Source organism: Culicoides brevitarsis, chromosome 1 (genome assembly GCF_036172545.1).
Source record: "Culicoides brevitarsis isolate CSIRO-B50_1 chromosome 1, AGI_CSIRO_Cbre_v1, whole genome shotgun sequence".
NCBI lineage: Eukaryota > Metazoa > Arthropoda > Insecta > Diptera > Ceratopogonidae > Culicoides > Culicoides brevitarsis.
In genome coordinates this window covers 41,461,174-41,481,800 of record NC_087085.1, presented here as the reverse complement: position 1 = coordinate 41,481,800, position 20,627 = coordinate 41,461,174, and the positions used below count along the sequence as shown (strand labels likewise).

At 23.3% G+C, this 20,627-nt stretch overlaps 1 protein-coding gene across 1 annotated transcript in view; it reads left to right on the top strand.

Moving 5' to 3' along the window:
* LOC134827703 (acetylcholine receptor subunit alpha-like 1) overlaps positions 1-20,627 on the top strand; it is a 104,334-nt gene that overhangs the window by 63,109 nt on the left and 20,598 nt on the right. Inside the window, exon 3 of the mRNA XM_063840468.1 lies at positions 14,986-15,192. Coding sequence (XP_063696538.1) covers positions 15,004-15,192 — 189 coding nt within the window. The 5' untranslated portion in view covers positions 14,986-15,003. The remainder of the gene's footprint in view (positions 1-14,985; positions 15,193-20,627) is intronic.

The following is a 20,627-nucleotide window of genomic DNA, read 5'->3' as shown; positions in this document are numbered from 1 at the left end:
ATTGCTAAAATTCCCTTCGAACTGAGTTAAATATCTAAAATGAAAAAAAAAATCCAGAAAAAAATCATTTTTTATGTTCAATAAAATTCCATTTCGACTTTCTGAAGCGAATATAATATTTTTTGTTGTGCACACACACATAAAAGCCATAAAATACCGACAACAGTGACAACAAAAATATTAAGCAGTGTGCCATAGTACATCAGAAAATGGCTTGGAAAAGTTCAATGACTATCCATTTAAAAATAAATTTAAAGCTTATAGATTTGTGTGTGTTCGAGTGTATGAACGAGGAAAACAAAAAAAAATAGTCGAAAGTCGGCGGTGACATAAATCATGAGTCACATTTATTTTTTTCTACATTTTTTTTTTTTTTGAACTTCAGATGGAAATTGTTACCCATGTCGACTTGTAAAGTCATAATAAATCCAGAGAATGAACAAAAATAATGGCTTTATGGGCCCCCTTATGGATAATAATCGATTTATTCCGTGAATGGCGGCCTTAAAAAACAATTTTTAGCTAAAAAAAACAAAGTACGTGTGCGATGCCGGATTTTTTATTTGTTCCAGATAATAGAGAAAAAAGTGTCTGTGAATCAAAAATTATTATATTTTTTATTTTATATTGATTTTTATCTCAATTATTTTTGCTGTGTGATGTTATTTATCGCTTTATTTTTTTGTGAACTTAATATTTTTTTTTGTATGCTTTTTATTAAAGTTTATTTTTTATATTTTTGAGCTTATGAAAATTTTCTAAAAATTTTTTTTATTCAAAAATAATTTTAATAAAAAATTTTAAAAAATTATTTAATTCAAAATTTATTTAAATTAAATTTAATTTTTTTAAAATTCCCAAAAAAATTTAAAATTCGACAAAAAATACATAAATATTCAAAAGTCAAAATTAAAGCAATTTTTATTTTAATTTTTAAATATTTTTATCATTTAAAATATTTAATGATTTTTTATATAAAAATATTTTTTGAAAAAAATAACAAGGCGTCTCCATTTTATACCGCATTTCATAGAAAAAATGCGGTAATTTTAAATAATTTTTTTTTTAAATAAAAAAATTAATTAAATTAATTTAAAAATCAAATTTAATTAAAAATTTAAAAAAAAAATTAAAATTAATTAAAAATTAAATTAAATTAAATAAATCTTAATAAAATAGATAAAATAAAAAATAAATTAAATTGAAAAATATTAAATATTTTAATTTTTTTATTTAATTTATTTTTTTTATTTTAGAACAAATTTAATAATTGACAAAAAAAATCAGAAAATATTAAATTAAAAAAAAAAAAAATTTTAATATTTTTTAAAATAAATTTTAAAATAGTAATTTAACTGAATTTATAATGATTATGTATTTAATTACTTTTTTTAAATTTAATTCATTAACTAATTAATTTAAATAAATTTTTTAAGAATATTTAATTAAAGATTTAATTTAAAGAAAATAAAATTCTTAAAAAAACTTTTTATTAAAAAAAAATAAATAAAATTAGCAACACGAGAAAATCTTTCCAAATAAAAAATATTCCCAAATAACATATTTTTTCTCCACAAAAAAAATAATTTATTACTTTTATTAACTCGCACAATTTTCTTGATGACTACCTGCCTATCCAGCATGACAAGCGAAATCTTTGGTCAACAAACTTGTCATAAACTCCTTTCTTTTGAGTAAACAAGAGACTGTTGTTGTCGTCGTCGTCGACACTGAAGGAAACATAAGAAGGTGTAAGAAGAAGCTCATTATGTTTCTTTCACGTGTCGTTTCTCCGACAACACACACACACATAAAGAATAGAAAAAAGGAAAGAAAAAGAAAGTTATGAAAAATTTATCCGTGTCATTAGAGCAGCATTTTTCTCGTGATTGTACGTGAATTTGTGTGTGTGGCAATGAATCGCATGCTATTCGTGTTTTGAGCAAAATATTTACGTTACGTGTTTGTTGTTCCTTCGAAAAAAAAAGGATTTTGTCGTGTTTTTAAGTTTCCTGTCGTTTTTTGCTCGTCTTGCGCTTCATTTGGAAAAAAGTTCCTTTTGTACTCCTTTTTATCATCATTTCATTACATAATAATACCTTCCTTAATTCATTTTTAATCTCAACAAAACATTTAAATTAATTTACGACTTTTGCGTCCTTGAAGTCAAAACAAACAAATTGTTTTAATTTTCCGTTTTGTTTCTTTTTTTCTCGCTCGCTCGACGTTAAATGGCGCATTACTTGGAGAAAAATTTACACGAGCCCTGCCAAGTTAAGAGATGAAACTTAATCATGATCTTCTCCGCCTTCGTCGTTCTTGTTTCATTTTTTTTTCTTTCATTTGAATGTCACAAGTCGCCAGAAAGAAATAAACCAGACAATATGACGATTTCACAGTGACATTTCTCCGAAAAAAAAAATAAATAAATAAAATATCATCAGTGTATCATTTCATCAAGCAACACAAAAAAAAAAAATAGGAATATGCAGATCAAGAAGAAAAAAACAAAAAAAAAATGAGAGACAATGATTTTCTAAGCTTTTTACGACAAACACAGGAATTCTCGTTGATATTTGGAGCTGCGTTGCTTTGTATATTTCTGCCACGACGACGACATAAATAGAATTTTTCTGTTAGATTTTTTTCCTCCGCTCATATATTTGTCGCACATAAACCCGATGTCAAGCTATTTCCCATGTACTTAATGATATTACATTCCACATGTCTTGTCTTGTGTGTGTCTCTCTCTCATTCTGCAGTGATGCCATTCAGCTTGTAGCTGGCAAGAAAGGAAAAACCTCATATTGTCCCGCATAATAGTAGTAAACTTTTCGTAAAACAATTTCCATTTAAATGTTAGTGCCGCCTTTTTGTGTGTGTCGTTGCTCCATAAAAAGCAGTGATATGTTAAAAATAGTTTTGTTTAACCGATTAAATTGTGGACAAGTATTAAATAAAGTACGAGGCGTCTCCATTTTTTACCGCATTTCACGAAAAAAATGCGGTTATTTTTTAAAAAAAATATTTTTTCATTAATTTTTTATGAAAATAATTTTTAAAAGTAGGAAAATAATTAAAAGACATTAAAAAGTTAAAATTCCAGATTTCTTTAATATTATTTTGAACTTAAACAAGTCCTAAAAATTCATTTTTTTGTAAAAAAAATATAAGCTTTTTATTAAATTTTAAACAAGGCGTCTCCATTTTTTACCATATTTCAAATAAAAATGTAATTATCTTATTTTTTGTTAATTTTATTTAATTTTGAAAAAAATTTCAGAGGTCAAGAAAATTTAAAAGCTTTAAAAGTTTATTTTAAAATAAAAAAAAATCAATAAAAAAACTAAAATACGTCTCAAAAAAAATTTTTTTTTATAATAAAAAATTTAAAAAATAATTAAAATAAATTTTAAAAAACAAGGCGTCTCCATTTCTTACCACATTTCATAGAAAAAATGCGGTAATGTAATATAAAATTTATTAAAAATAAAATTAAATTTTAAAATAAATAAAATTAAAGTTTTAATAAAATTTAAAGTTCATGAAAATTTTTCCATACATTTTATTTAAGTTTAAATTTTTTCCTAAAATAAAACTTTTATAAAATTTCTAAAAATAAGAAAATCCATACAACAAGAGACAAGTAACATGACACCGACACAATTATTAATGCCAAATATAATTTCATTTCATTAAATTTTGAAATCGAATCTCAATTAAAGACGATTGCAAGTAGTAGCAAAGCAAAAGCACAAGACAAGAATAACAAAATGTTCCAGAAAATTAAAACGACCAACTGTAAATGTAGTCTAACATGGCAACTTAAATGTTGAGGATATCTTTTTGCCTTTTTGCATAATAAATTTAATTTAATTTCGGATTCAGTCACTGAAAATATTTCTACATGCGAAGCGATTTCCACAGAAATTCGTACTGCCGACAAAGGCACAAAGAAAAATGGAGAGAGAGAGAGAGAAAAATGAAATGCTATGATTATAAATTGTTGGTACGAATTATACGAATCTTTGACAATTTTCTATTTATTATCATCACAGAGTAATTCTATATTTAATTAAAGTGACATCATTATTTTGTTTGAAGAACTTATTTTTTTGAGAGTTCATTTACAGATTTTTTATTTTTTTTTCTCGTTAATGGGAGGAGGATAGAGTTCATTAGAGCTGTGATTTCGTAATAATTGAAAGTTAAACATTTGACATTAATCTGACAGCGAAATAATTGTGATAAATTTTAACTGGCTCGAGAGTTTGCAATCTGCTCTGTTCACTTTTTCAGTCGAGCAGCATGATTTTTGCTGGAATTTGAAATAATTTAAATGCAACCAAGTGTGAAGAAAATGGAGCGCGCACGTCTCTAACAGAGAAACACACACAGAGGCAGCTTATTTTAAAGTTTTGTATAATTATAAAATGAAACTTCCACACCATTTAATGATAATAATCTTAGCTGCTGCCATTTTTCACAAGAGTTCCGTCCCACTTTTCGCATCAAATGTGAAAAAATATGTATGTAGGAAGTTCCCAGCAGAATTTTAAAACATTTTTTTCTGCAGAAAAAATGTAATTTAACGTTTTTGTAGCTCATTTGGAGATAAAGTGCATTAAAGGTTGCTTCTTCGTTTCCGTCAAACTCTCACACTTGATTGAGACAAAATATTTTCTTTTGTACAATTTATTGCAAGGCACCTGTGTTTTACTGCCATTCACCTTTAATTTTGCAGAAAACTTTCTAAACTAGTGCCAAGCACGTGCTAATCTGTAAATCTCTCGCACACACACACAAACACACAAAACGGTAGGTATAAAAGTTCTCCTGAAAAGCAAAACTTAAGCCAATAAATTATCGTGTCAGTTTAATGCAAAAATTTATACGATGTACGAACGAGGGATTTAAGGGCATGAATTTCATGGCATTTAAAACATGGGGTCAATGTGCTTTCTTGTGTGTCTTTTTGTTTGTTTTTTGGCAATATGAGGATATTCCAAATTTATTTTAAAAATTTTTCTTTAAAAAATTTTTAAAAGAAAATTTTAATTAGAAAAATTTAAAAAAAATTAATTAGAAAATTAAAAAAAATTAATTAATTTAAAAATAATTTTTAATTTAATTAAACATTTTTTAAAATTAATTTAAAATAGTTTTTAATTTATATATTTATTATTTAAACATTTAAACATTTAATATTTAAAAAAGATTTTGAATTAATTTAAAAAAAAATAAAAAATATTTTTTTGTTATTTTAAAAATATTTAAAAATGAATAAATTTTAAAATAATTCTTAAAATAATATTAACTAAGAAAATAAAAAATTAAAAAATATTTTTAAATTAATTAAAAAAAAAAAAATAAATTAATTTAAAAATAATTTTGAAATTATTTTAATTTTTTTTTAATTGATTTTTTTTTAAATTTAAAATTAATTTAATTGAATTCAAATTTTTATTTAAATAATTTACAAATGTTTTTAAAGCAGTAATATACATTTTTTTAAAAATTATTTATTAATTAATTTTAAAATGAAAAATAAAATAAAATTTTTAAATAAATTTTTAAATCAAAAAAAAAAATATTAAATTATAAAATTAAAAAAAAATACTAAACAATTTTGAAAAATTTGTTAAAATTTTATTTTTAATTATGCAAAAAATTTTAAAAAAAGTTAAAAAACTGATTTTTTACTTTTAAAATAAAAATAAATTTGTAGTGTCCTAATTACACATTTTAAGCTGCAGTCAATCAAGAAAATCGTTTCAGGAAATCATTTCAAGTGGTCGTTTTCGATGCGATTTTAATGCCGCATGCACAGAAAGTTACTTATTTACAGCTGCCCGCCATTCCATGCACATTATATACTATTATTGTGGTTTTCCGTGTACATCCATTTTTGCTCAGACGCGCAAAAAAAAACTACATTTTATGTCGTGAACATGCCTGTGAAAATACTGCGCGCGTTGTGTATTCGCAATAAAATGGCAATAGAAAGTGCAGTTAAACGTAAATTGCTTTTACCGCGTGCACTCCATTATAGCGAGTTCACAATAAACATCAGTTTTGTTGCTATTCAACACAGAAATTTAATGTATATTGTGGCAGTGGTTAATCATGAAAAGGGGTTATAACTCATCATCATAATTCAAAACCATTCAATCATTCAGTCAAAAATGGATTTCAAAGCCAGAAAAAGACCTAAAAGGGATTAAATTTTCATTTCATTCAATCTACGGTATGGACCCCCTTTGGGCGTTTTTATTTTTTTTTTATTTTCTATTCAAATTCATTTCATATGTTGTTAACTCTGACAACAATAAAACTTCATAAAAAAAATTATGTGTGAAAAAATCCAAATATAAAGGATGAAAACGAGTACAGAAGAGGAGAATGGAAATATGTTTATTGACACAAAACCTTTGGGATCAATAAATATTCACAAGTAAATTTTGTCGACTAACACGATGTTTGAGACAGTTTCGGAGAATAAATATAAAGAAATGAACCGGATGTCATGTTAAGTTCAAGTTTCACATTTTTTGTGACGTTTTAAGTGACTTTTTATAAAAAGATTGAAATCCTTAAGATTTTTTTAAAAAAATATTTTTAAATATTTTTAATTTTTTTTTTATTTATTTTAATTTTTAAAAATTTTTAATTTAATTTTAAATATTTTTATTTATATTTTTTTTTAATAATTTATTTTATTTTTAATTTTAATTTTAAATAAAAATTATTTAAAATAAAAAGTAATTTTATTTAAAATTTAATTTATTTAAATTTATTTATGAACTTTTTATTAAATAAAAATTTAATAATTTATTTTTATTTTAATTTTTTATAAAAAAAATTATTTAAATAAAAAATAAATAAAAAAAAATTTAAAAATTTTTATAAAATTTAATTAATTTAAATTAATTTATTTTTTTGACAAACATTTTTTTTAATAAAATTAAAAAAAAATAAAATAATAAAATTAAAAATAAAAAATTTCGTATTAAATTAAATTAAATAAAAATAAATAAAAATTAAAAATTTTGGTAAAATTGGAATGCACCAAATATTAAAAATAAATAATTTAAATTAAATAAATAAAAATAAAAAAAAATAAATAAAATAAAATTTAATTAAATTAAAAATTTAAATTATTATTTATTTAATTTATTTTTTGTAAATCTGAATTTAAAAAAAATAAATATAAAAAAAATTAAAAAATGTCAATTCAAAAATTAACCGTTAAAAATTTGAAAATCGCCTTTTCGTTAATTCAAAAAAAAAAACAATTTTTAAAAAAATAAAAACATCAACAAATTAATGAAAAATAATTGTTGCTACTCACTCTGAAAATAATTGCCATTTTATCAATTTCCTCCAATTTTTTTACGTTAAAATCAACTGTCACGACGTCATATCAATTGTCTTATTATTGGACCAAATGAATCAATGTCGTGTCATGTGATTGTCATCCGCATATCGATACACAATTTACATGTTAAATTGTTTCAGCGACGATAAATTGAGCGAGATGTATAATTAAAGGTGTGTTGTTACAAAAGCGCAAGAATTGATGGGCAGGCTTTCCGGAATTGATGAAAAGCAATTATTTAGAAGCACTTTTTGAGGTTAATTGCGGTAATTAGTATTTCAAGCGGTAATTTATATTCATTTGCGAATCGACGAGATTTTCTTCTTCGAAACGAAGAAATGCGTTGCTTATCGACTTCGCTCGTACCAACAATAAATTCAACTGTCATCGTTTGAAAATCGTCTCTCTGCCATATTCCCCACTGTTTTCATTATAATGGCTTATCCTTTTTAGGCTTTTTCAGTATCACTTAAGCATTCTACACACACAAAAGTGTTCCTTCTGCAAAAAAAGCATTAAAAGATAAAATGTCTCCATTCAGCAGGGTTTTTGGCTTTATTTATAATTTAGAATGGAACATGAATTCTATTATTTTGCCTCGAATTCTTGAAAATTTTCTCCTTTGACTCAACTCTGTGGAGATTAACTTCAAAGCAGCCCGAAAATAAACTTTTGTCGTGATAATGTCGTGCCTCGTTGTTCGAAATTTGTATTTCATTATTTGCTAAATGTGTGTGAAATACGGAGGAAAAAGAGATAAATGAAGTTTTGTTATCAAATTAAAATCAAGAAATATTATAGTTATAACAATAATACTACATTTAAATACGTGTGTAAGTACCTGTTTTGGCACATTACGGAGCTCCGTTTTCACTCGAATCGGTTCAGTCGTGTGCGAGGATGTGTTTAAAAGATAAAAACATTACTTTTGTACGAAAACATTCGCCGCATACCGAAAAAAGGGGTAGAAATGGAAAATTTTTCCTTTGACTCGGAATGTATGAAGAAAATCCCCTTGCTTTATATCGATTGTATTGTCTGATTACACACTTTTTTGTCTTTTTCTCTCTCTTTCTTTCTTTTTATGAGCAAAAAATGGGAGAAAGCGACATAGTTGTTATTATTTACACATAATAAAAAAGCATGAAAGACATTATAAATGCGGTTGATTTTACATACAATTTTTTTTCAATCGCGTTTTGAAGAAAAATATGCGATATTTTACAATAAATTGCTTCTGTCTGTTTAAATTTTGAAAATTTTTAATTTTTGTCCCAATGCACATTTTTCAAATAAAAAAAAAATTTTTTTTTGACCCAATACAAATTTTAATAATTCAAAAATAAATAATTTGCTAAATTTTGTTAATTTTTATAAAATATGCATTGGGACAAAATTTATAAAAAAATTTCAATAAATTTTAAACCCAATGCACAATATATAATTTTTTCTGACCCAATGCATTATTTGAATAAATTAATAATTTTTAATTTGCTAAAATTTGTTGATTTTATTAATTTTTATTAAATGTGCATTGGGTCAAAAATTTAATTACTGAAATTAAGCTTAAAATTCAATTAAAAATTTTTGACCCAATGCACAATAATTTTTAACAGTTTACCACGTGATTAAAATATCATAAAAAATTTGTTCAAAAGGATAATTTTAATAAATTATGCAATAGGTCAATAATCAAAAATGTGCATTGGGACAAAAATTTATTTGAAAAATCAATTAAATGCCAAAAAAACAAATTTTTAACCTAATGCAAATTTTTTATAATTTTTTTGACCCAATGCAAAATTTATTTTAAAAATAAAAAAAAATTAACCCAAAGCAACTTTTTTAATATTTTTATTCGTAAAATAAATTTTGCATCGGGTCAAAAAAAAATTATAAAAAATGTGCATTGGGTCAAAAATTTGTTAAAAAAACTTGATTTAAGAAAATATTTTTTTTACAAATTTTTGACCCAATGCATAGTTATATTTTTAAAAAATAACAAATTATGCATCAGATTAAAAAAAAATAAAATGTGCATTGGGATGAAAATTCATAATTTTTAAAACGCATCAAAAATTTGCATTGGGTCAAAATGCGATATTATCCTTTTTCAACGAAAATTTTCAACTTTTTTTTCTTTTCTTTCTTCTTCGTTGGCAAACGACAAACTGTTCACGCGAGTGTGCCAAAACTCACGAATCCGACTCACGAACAGATTGTATTGAATATTGTTTCGCCAGAAGCGATATTTTATCAACAACGCATGATGATGTAAGTAAGCTCGCGCTCCGTAGCTCTGTGTCTCTAAAGGATACAATATCGCATTCGTTATTGAAAAAAAGGGAGCATAATTTTGAGACTGAGTGTGTATTTTGTATAAACAAATCGTATTTTTTTTTGTCTTTTCTCTTTTTCTTCTTTTTTTTTGTATTTTCAATATGGTGGCTTTTTGACTTGTGGCTGTGTTGCTTGTTCATTTTCCATTATTATTGATATTATATTTTTTCTTCTTCGTTTTTTTTTTTGTTAGTCGACAAACTAGACTAGATTTCTACTGGTTGGAGAGTGCTTTCTCTCTTATTTATCTTATCGTTTTTATTTTAATATTCTTGTCATACCGGAGTGTATTAATATCGGAGTAGGCTAGAAAAACCCGTATTTTATTGCTGGAGGCGTGTTTTTCGGTTTTATTTAGTATTCCAGATCGTTCATCGAAAGTGTTGTTGTTAATAATGTGGTTTTGCGCGTACATCTCACACACAAGGCAGGAGCAGAATTTTTAATGGGTCATCGTAAAAACTGATTTCTGTGGGATTACAATGTACAATTTTTTTCCTCCTTACGTTTTTCGATATCCGGCGAGGCGAGAGAAAGGATTATTTAAATAAACTTCGGGATGACCGAAACTTTTGCCTTTAGCCAAATAATAATAATAAAATAAAACTTTTACCTCATAAAATTAACAAAACACAATTTTTTGGTGTTTCAAAACTAAATAAATAAATAGAAATTGACGTCAATCCAATCTTATTTAATTTTTCTCAAGATGCTGCATGAGATGTAATTTTCATCGTTATTTGCTGTTTTATTTTTCGTCTCTTTTTACTTTTTTGATAAGACACCCGAATAGATGTTGACTGAGAGGAGAAAACTAAAAGGAAGATTTTTTCTCAACATCGCTATCTGGAGAAAACTTTAATTAATTCAAAAAGTTTGCCACTTATTCAAACTTGAAAACTTAATTTTTAGTAAAATAGTTTGAATAAATCTGTTTTCTTGATGGCATGATGGCACATTATGTTAACAAACATATTTACTTTTGTGTACAAAGTCACAAACAAAATTTGAGATGCAAAAGTTTTTTTTTTTATTTTTGTGAAATGATCAGCTTAACCGCATTTTTTGGTTGGAATTAATTTTTATTGATGAAAATTTGATTTTCAAATTAATTGAAGAAATTTTTTTAAAGGGAAAAATTTTAACGGTAATTTTTTGAATTGACATTTAAAAATTTTTACAATTTTTCTTTAAATTTTTGTTTAATTCTACTAAAAAAAATCAGAAAGTTTAAAAATATTTGCTTAAAATCATTATTTAAGTAAAGTATGAAGCATTTTTATTATGAGGAGTATTAAAATGTGAAAATTTGTAAATGTCAATTTAAAAAAATGACCGTTAAAATAATGAAAAAAATTATTAAAAATTACAAATTAGATTTTCTTGAAATAATGAAACTTATTTAATTGAAAAAAAAAATAAAAAAAAATTAAAAAAAAATAAATTTTAAAAAAAAAAAAATTAAATTAAATTAAAAAAAAAAAAAAAAAAAAAAAATAAATTAAATTAAAAAAAAAATTAAAATTAAAAAAAAATTTAAAATTAAAAAAAAATTAAAAAAATTATCTTGAATTTTTTCAAATTTTCACATTTTAGTACTCCTCATAATAAAAATTCTTTCAAATAACTGACAGACAATTGAAATACCGGAAGTTATTCAAAAATACGAAGAAAATGTAATTAAATTTCTATACAAATTAAATGTTTAGAGACAGTTACTACGTGAAACATGAAGTAAACTCTCACATGTGACAATTAATTCATTTACATCTCTTTCACTCAAAAATAATTCAAAAACTTTCAGAAACTTCCCCATCAAGCAAACTGTTAAGGAAAATATAATAATTATCATCACTATTCAAACATCATCAGATTCAATTCCGAAAACTTTGTGACAACATTTGCGAACATTCAAAGATAAATGTTTTCTCTATCATTAAATTTCAGTCACACGCGCGCTGTCACATGTCGTCGTCGTCATCGTCGTCGCTCAATATGATGTTAAGTATCCCAACAATTAACGTGTGTGACATGCAGAAATGTACCCAGAAGTAGAAAAACAATTGAAAATTGCAAAGTTTTACATTTGCTCTGCCATTAAATCTCCGGCAATAAAAACACAGATGAGCAAACACTCGGCTGTAAACTTACCTGCTTGCACATTGATTCGAAAAATGGAAATCAAGCGAAAGAGAGAGGAAACCAAAAATATCTGTCGAGTGTATCGGCATCTCGGGCGGAAAAACAGGCATGTTAAAAGGATTTACAAGTCCTTACGTTGTCTCGTTGCTGCTCCTCGTCGAATGGATGAGTATTGAATAAAATAAATACGGGAGACAAAATATCAAGTTGCAAAACAAGAAAATTTATGTCAAATCAGGGATGGGTTCAGGAGAAAATTTTTGAAAAAGGGCAATAATTAAAAAAAATTATTTTAATTTGAAAAATTAAAAAAAAATATTTAATTTGCATTAAATTAAATTCAATTAATTTTTTTGAGTCGAGAAAAATTAAATTAAATTCAATTTTAATTTTTTTAATTTTTTTAGTTTTATTTTAAATTTATTTTAATTTAATTTTTTTTTTTTTTTATTTAAAAAAAATTTTAAAATTTTAATTTATTAAAAAAAATTAATTTTTTTTTTAAATTTTTTTTTATTTAATTTATTTAAAAATTTTTTTAATTTATTTAACTTTAAAAAAAAAATTTTTTAATTTATTTAAAATTTTTTTTATTTAAAAAAATCAATTTTTAAAAAATTTTTTTATTTAAAATTAAATTTTAAATTAAATTAAAGAAAAATAATTAAAATTTTATTTTAATAATTAAAAAATTAATTAAAATTTAATTTTAATTTTTTTTTTAATTTAATTTAAATAAAAATTTTTGCAAAATTTAAAAAAATAAATTTATTTTAAATACTCAATTATAAAAAATTTAATTTAAAAAAAAAATTAAAAAAATTCTTTAACATAAAATTCGACATTCCCGCCCCTGTGTGAAATCATGTGCGGTTAGAGATGAAATGAAAATTTGCGCTTGAAGATAAATTGGTACAAATTAAAAGTGACAAGCGGTCCAATATATATTCAAAATAAAACAAATTAAAACCGGAAGTTCACCTTTCATTTGATAAAGTCTCTATCAAACGAACAAAAAGAGGAAGAAGAGAAAATGAAAAACTTTTTGTGTTAATGAAGTTCCGTAGGTATCTCTCTCTCAATGATGACGATGAACAAATAGGACAACAACAAAAAAATATGATTGAAATTACTTGTCGAGAATGTCTTCTTGTTTTAATTACAAAAACACTGATCCATCTAATTTATATTTAAATTTTGCTCTCTCTGCATAAACTCTGCTGTAAGAAAAAAAAAAAAGATAAAAGATTTAATATTAACAAGCACGGAAGACAAGACAAGACAAAGAAAGATAGGAAATCACAGTTCAGTGAAGTTGAGATAAAAGTTGACATGCCTCCTTCGTTTTCTCTTTAATTTCTTTCTTTCGTACATTCTGATTTTGAAGGCGCAGCGATATGATCTGTTATCTTCCTCTTTTTAGTATTTTCTTTTTTTTTGTCTGTGTGTGTGTGCCACGTCGAGAAAACAATATAAAACTAATTTTACGGATTATGTAAGAGGTCATGCCCGCATGAATTTAAATTTTATGACTAAAGTAGAGGAACGATTTATTTTACATTTTTCATGCGGCTTCTTCTTCGCATTTTTTGCGGTGTCTATGTGAGCGCGCCTGTCTGTCCTGTGCATTATTATTATTTTTTTGAGAATAAAAAGATAGAAAGATTTTATTTTTTTTTTATTCTTTGCCTACCACAATTGATAATAACAACGAAGAGGTTGTGTGTGTTGTTGTCATGTGAAATTGAGAAAAATATTATCTCCGGTCTTTCATTTTATTTCACTTTTTTTTTCATTTTTTATTGTAAAAGATTTTTTTTTATTTTTAATCATTTTTGATGTTTATTCGATTATTTTTTAAGAAATTTTAAAGAAAAAATAGAAATTTTACTGAAAAAATTTTTTTTCAAAATAAATTCTTAAATTTAAATAAAATTAATTTAAAAAAAAATAAATTAAAATTTTAATTAAAAAAAATTTTATTAATTTAAGAAAAATAATTATTTTAATAATTTTTAAATTAAATTTAATAATAATAGAAAAATTAAACTTAATTAAATTTTATATAAAATTAAAATTAATTTTTATAATCTTAATTTTTTTTATGTTTATTAATTTATTTATTTTTTTTAAGTTTAAAGTAAATTAATTTTAATTTTAAATTTAAAAAAAAATTTATAAAAAAATTTTTAATAAAAATTCAATTTAATTTTTTTTATTATATAATTTATTTGAATATTAATTTAATTTAGTTTAATTTTTTAAAAAAATAATTTAATTTTAAAATAAATTATTTTTAAAAATATTTTTTTTTATTTTTTTTTTAAATTTAATTTAAAAAAAATAATTAATTTCAAAAAAAAAAATAAATATAGGTACAGCTTTTGCAGTTAAAATGATAATTTTTATTACATTTTTTTAAAATTTATAAAAATTAAAATAAATATAATTTAAAAAAATCAACCAGAAAAAAATTAATTAAAAAATAAGTCCGTCCCATATTTACACAAAAAACTTCTCTAATCTCCTTTTTAACTATCATTTAAAATAAATATTTGATCTGTTTCTCATGATAATATAGAGCAAAAAAAAATCCTGGCTAAAAACGAACCTGAAATAATATTTTTCTTGTCGCACACTGACGATTTTCTCGAACGATCTGCATATTATGTACACACAATTTTCCCATCATTTTGCGGCGAACATTCATGAAGCTTCTTCGTTACCTCATCGTTTTTCTCCTCATTCAAGTGACCGAAGTGAGATAATTAAATTTCATATAAAAATGCACAAGAACACAAAAAAAAGCTGAAAGGAAAGAAAGAGGAGCGCTAAATTTCTGTGTGGGTAGAAAAAATTAAATCGACATTTTATTGATGATCATCGAACATGACAATGCTTCAAAAAAAAAAAAAGAAAAGAAAAAAATTAATGCGATAACGGTGATACTTAAATATTTGCGTTAACCGCCATCATTGGTGCCAATATAAATATAATGAGCTGTGAATAAATTATCTACAAAATTGAAAAATACCTCGATGAATGAGAATGATGACGTTGTTGATGTTGACGCTTTAAATCTAACAAAAAAATCTAAATTTTCTCTTTTTTTTATCTCTTTTCAGGGGTGGACCTGGCCTAAGATGGGGAGCGTGCTGTTCACGGCTTTGTTCATAGCGTTGCATTTTGCCACCGGCCTGGCCAACCCAGATTCAAAACGTTTATATGACGACCTATTGAGCAATTACAACCGTTTGATTCGGCCCGTGGGCAATAATTCTGATCGTTTAACTGTGAAAATGGGCTTGAAACTTTCGCAAATTATTGATATTGTGAGTATAAGCATGTTTGCGAAATTTATTTATGCAAATTGAAAACACGAGCCATTTAATCGGAACCTTGAGCAACACGAACACACACAGATAAACACAAATCAACAGACAGAATTACACACGATGAAGTGAAAAAAAAGGAGATAAGATGATTGGAAATAAAATACTTAAGGAGAAATGAAAATATTATCCTTACCCTGACATACGATTTTGAATTGTGAAAAATTTGTGTTTCGCAATTTAATTTTTTAAAAGTTTTTTTTTTATTTTCAAAAAAAAAAATATTTTTTAAATTTTTAATTAATTTCGAGCTTTAAAATTTTTATTTTTTTTAATATATTTTCCCTTATTTTGAAACAAAAAATTAAATATAAAAAAAAAATATTTTACTCAAAAGAAATTAAATTTCTTTAATTTATTTTTAAAAAAAGTTCTAATATTCATAATTTTTTATTTATTAAAATTTAATCGATTTAATAAAAAAAATAATTACCTAATTTAAATTTAAATTTTCATATGAGCTTAAAAAAATTAAATAAATAAAATTTTTATTTTTAAAATTAATTTATTTTTTTTTAATTTCTTAAATTAAAATTTTATTAAAAAAAATTAAAATAATTATTAAATTTAAAAAATAATTAAATTTAAAAAAAAAAATAATTATAAATCTCTTTTTTTTTATTTTAAAAATTTAAATTAAAAAAAATAAAATTGCAAAAAAAATTCAAAATATTTTTTTTTTCATGTAAAGCAAAACACGAATTTCTCACACTTTAGAGAAAAACATAGATTGTTTTTCTTTTTCTGTCATTCAAATCAATTTTTCGGGGTGCAAATCCTTATCATTTTGTGATTTATTGCCATGACACGAAAATATTCACAATAATTCGCCAAATGTTTTTTTCGACACGATTTTTTTTACAAATATGAGGGCATGGCGCAATCTTTTGCTTACTCATCCCATTTTTTTCCTTGATTTTTTCTCTCTCCAATTCTTTGAAGGAACAATCTTGCTTGTAAATAAAAATTAAAAACTTTGTAAGATTTCACAGAACTTCTTTTACAACTTTTATGCTGCTACGAATGGCACAAAATGTTGCTCGCATCAAAAACACACAAACCGGAAAAACTCCTTCAACTTTTCTTTTTTTCTACTATTTTATGTTATTTCCCGTATTTTTTTCCTTTTCTTCTCATCAAAAAAGACAAAAATAAAACTTGGAGAAACTGCAACGTAAAAGTTGCTACGCGCCGCCCTCATACTCTTCTTGTCCTTTACACTTAGAGGAAAAATTGCTAAAACTATATTATTATTATCCTTGTCGCTTTTACGGGAACGACATCAACAACAACACCGACAACATTTCGTGTCATTCAGAAAATAATGATGTAAATGTGTAAGAAACTCTGCTGTAAAATGTCGTCATTTTGTCATTATAACAATATCCATAACATAACATTTAATGTCATTCGTGTTTGTTTGTTTATTTTAGTTTTTTTTTCAACATGCACTTACTTTTTACAAAAAACTTGCATTTTTCTTTTACCCTCATACGAAGACAACAACTACTTATATTTAAATGACATCCATACGAACTCAAACAAAAAGTGTCTTGAATTAGCGAGTTAATTCGATTGTGGTATAAGTTTGAAAAAAAAAAAATAAAAAAAATTTAAAAAAAAATTATGAAAATTTTTAAAAATAAAAATATTTTTTTTAAGAAAACAAAAATTAAATAAATTAATGAAATTTAATAAAAAAAATTATTAAATTTAAAAATTTGTAAAATTTAAAAACATTAAATTATATTTTACATTTATTTTAATTATTTTTAATTTGAAGATTTATTCAAAATTTATAAAAGCAAATTTTATTTATTTTTTTTTTTTTTTGGTTATTAAATTTAGAGGAATTTAATAATTTTAGTTAAATAATATTTATTAAAAAATATCTTTGACAATTTATTGAGCAAAATATGAATTGATTTTTCTTAAAAAAAACAAAAAATAATAATTAAAAAAAATTAATTAAATTAAAATTATTATTTAAAAATTATTTTATTCAAAAAATCAATTATACATAAATAATATTATTAATTTTTAATTTACATAAATTTAATAATTAAAATAAAAAAAATATAAAAATTATTAAATTATTTAATATTAATATTTAATAATTAATATTTTAGCTTCGCTTTTATTTTATGCAAAGTAATTAAAATTATATATTTTACCTTTTAATGTTTAAATTATTAATAATAAAATTCTTAAAAATATAAAGTTAGATTTTTTGAAGAAAAAAAAATTGAAAATTTAATTTTTTATATTTTATTTTAAAATTTTATTATTTTAAATATTTTTCATTATTTATTTATTTTTATTTTATTTTAATTTTTTTTATATATTTTTTTTTTTTTTTGAAATAAATTATAATGAAATGTTAGGAATTATAAAAAAAATTATAGAACTTTTCAGAAAAAAATTTATAAGATGTCCCAAAAAAATGTATGTATCACATTTAGAACATACCCAACATAAAATAGACAATTTGCCTTATAAATACGCCACAGCAACTCAAGGCATGCCATTATTACTGCACAAGAAAAAAAATTGTGAAATTCCATGTGAGAGTGTGTGACGACGACAACGACAACAATATAATGCAGACCGAAGAAAAAGTAGCAAAAGTTATTTTAAATTTCCGTTTTTGTTAAATTAAAAAACACAAACGACGACTGCAGCGAACGATATCGTGGTGCATAAAACGAGGGAGAAAAGCACACACAGAGAAAAAAAGTATTTATATTAGAACGACTCTGCCATGCAACAACAACAACAACAATTATAATAAAAAATAGTAAAGTTTCCGTATTTTTGCAGATTTTTGTGTGTTTGTGTGTTTTATACATGGCACACATAAAATAAGGTTAAAACTTTTAACTGCTGGTATTTTGGATTATAATAGTTTATTTTGTGTGTGGATTTAAGTGGCAGTGTTTGTAAACCTCGAGTCCATGGGTTTTCTCCTACAAAACGTTACGTACGAAAATTATACACGCCGTTAAAATGTAAATGAAAAAATATTTCAAGAGTTTTATATTTTGATTTATGTACGTACCTCGTACGTTCGGATGAATTCTCCGAAGGACCCAAAACAACTACTAAAAAAGGTACAACTTCAAAAAATATTATTTGCAGACGCATTTTTAACATAAAACATTTCTTGAGAGGATTGGCTAAAATTTATTTTTTTCGTTTGTTTGTTTGAAAAAAAAAAATATTTTGCTCCCCCGAAAATTCTTCAAATTAGCATTCTAGACAACAGGAGAATTTTCGTTCGTATTTTTATTTGAATTCGGTGTTGCTGAGCATAATAATGCACTTTTCGGAGAAATCGAGCAACTCATTTACGAATTCGAATAATGATGAGCGTGAGTGTTGATGATGTCTTAAACGCCCATATCTTTTAAAAGTTTAAGCAGAAGATTATTTTCTTAAAGAATTTTTCGTGAAATTCGATTTGAGCGCTTTTTAATTTTTTTTTTCAATTTTTTTTTAATTTTTTTTTAATTAATAAAATTATTTGATTATATTTTATTATTTTTTTAAATTTATTTACTTTAATTTTTTTTTAAATAAAATTCAAACATTTTGATTTTTTAAATTTTAATTAAAAAAATACAAATATAAAATTTGATAAAAAAAAATTAAACTTAATATTTTTTAAAATTAATTTAAATATAAATTCAATTTGAAATTTTCACAAAAAAAAATTATTAATAAATGAAAAAATAAATTGTAAAGAATAAAATACTTTTAGCGTAATAATAAATTTTTAAAAAAATAAAATATTTAGCAAAATAAAAAAATTTAAAAAAAAAATTAAATAAATTTAAAAAATTATGTTTAACCTTTTTAAAATTATTTTATTATATTATTCCTTTATTTATTTTTTCAAAGATTAATAAATTTATTAATTTTTCGTTCAATTTTTAAATATTGTTTTACCTAAAAAATATTTAAATTATTAAAAAAAATATATATATTATTGAAAAAAAATAAAAATTCTTAAAAAATAAATTTTAATAAAAATTCTTAAATTTTATATAATTTTATATATTTAGTAAAATTTATTAATTATTATTTTAGATTAAAATAATTTTTGCAAATATTTAATTAAATATTTTTAATAGATTAACTTATTTATATTTTTTAATAAAATATTTATTTTACTAAATTTATTTAGTTTTATTTTTTTAACATACCTATACTTTAATATACCTATTATTGAATTAATTATTTATAAAATTATTTTCAAAAAATGTAGAAAATATTTTTTTAATAATTTTTTTATTAAAAGAAAAAATATAAATTTATGAAAATCCCACATTTTCCCATCAAAAACTCTTTTTAAACGAAAAATAAGTACAAGACGAGTAGGAGAGAAGAAGAAAATTTCAAAGTCATTTCCTTTATTTGCTATCTTAGGTTTGATCTATTTATTTTCATTATCGCCAAGCGTCTTTTGAAATGCGAAAATATCACACCTACTCCAAGAAAGAGAAATAAAAAGCGATCTTTTTGAATGCAAATATTATCACTTGCTGAAAATCTAATATTTTTTGTGCTTTATACAAATAAATAAACGAGATTTCTTTCACATATCATTTGCTTAATTTACGCCTCCTCCCCATAATACACACACACATAAACAACCACATAGAAAGTGTTTTTTCGCTTTTTTTCGAGCATATGGTGCCATGTTGAATCCTTTTTTCTATTTTTTTTTTCTTCTTTCTGGATAAACCAAAAATGTGTCGATTCCTTGTGATTTTCGTTTTTTGTACAAATATTTTCCGAGTTTTATTTATTTAAGTTGTCGTTGCGAATGGGAGAAATTATTTTGTATGAATAGACATTTTAGATAACTTTTATTATCATACAGTCAGCAATAATTGTCTTTTATTTATTGTTCCAAGAGAAGTTTCAATTTTATTATTTTTTTTCATTTATTTTTTCTGGGTTACTTAATATATTAAGAAGACAAAATGCGCGCCGTCTGTTATCAATTTGTAATAAAAAACGCCTAATTTTTGGTTTTGTAATATAATAAATGGGATATCTCTCGAGTTACGATGCGGACAAATTTTTATAGCTTTTTTTCAGCGATTATTGCAAAGTCATTAAGAAATTTTATTTTAGCGGTTTAGAGGAAAAAACAAGTGAAATTCAATTAAATTACGCAAAATCCGCCGAAAAATTAGGTAATCTCATTGCGTAAAATGCTTTTTAACCGCTTACGCGCGTTAATATTTTAAATTGAATTTTACACTTTTTTTGATGGATTTTCCACAAAGCACATTATTTATTGTTTCAAGAGATAAACAACGAGCGACTGGAGCGCGCAAGTATAGGCAAACAAAGGAAAATCATAA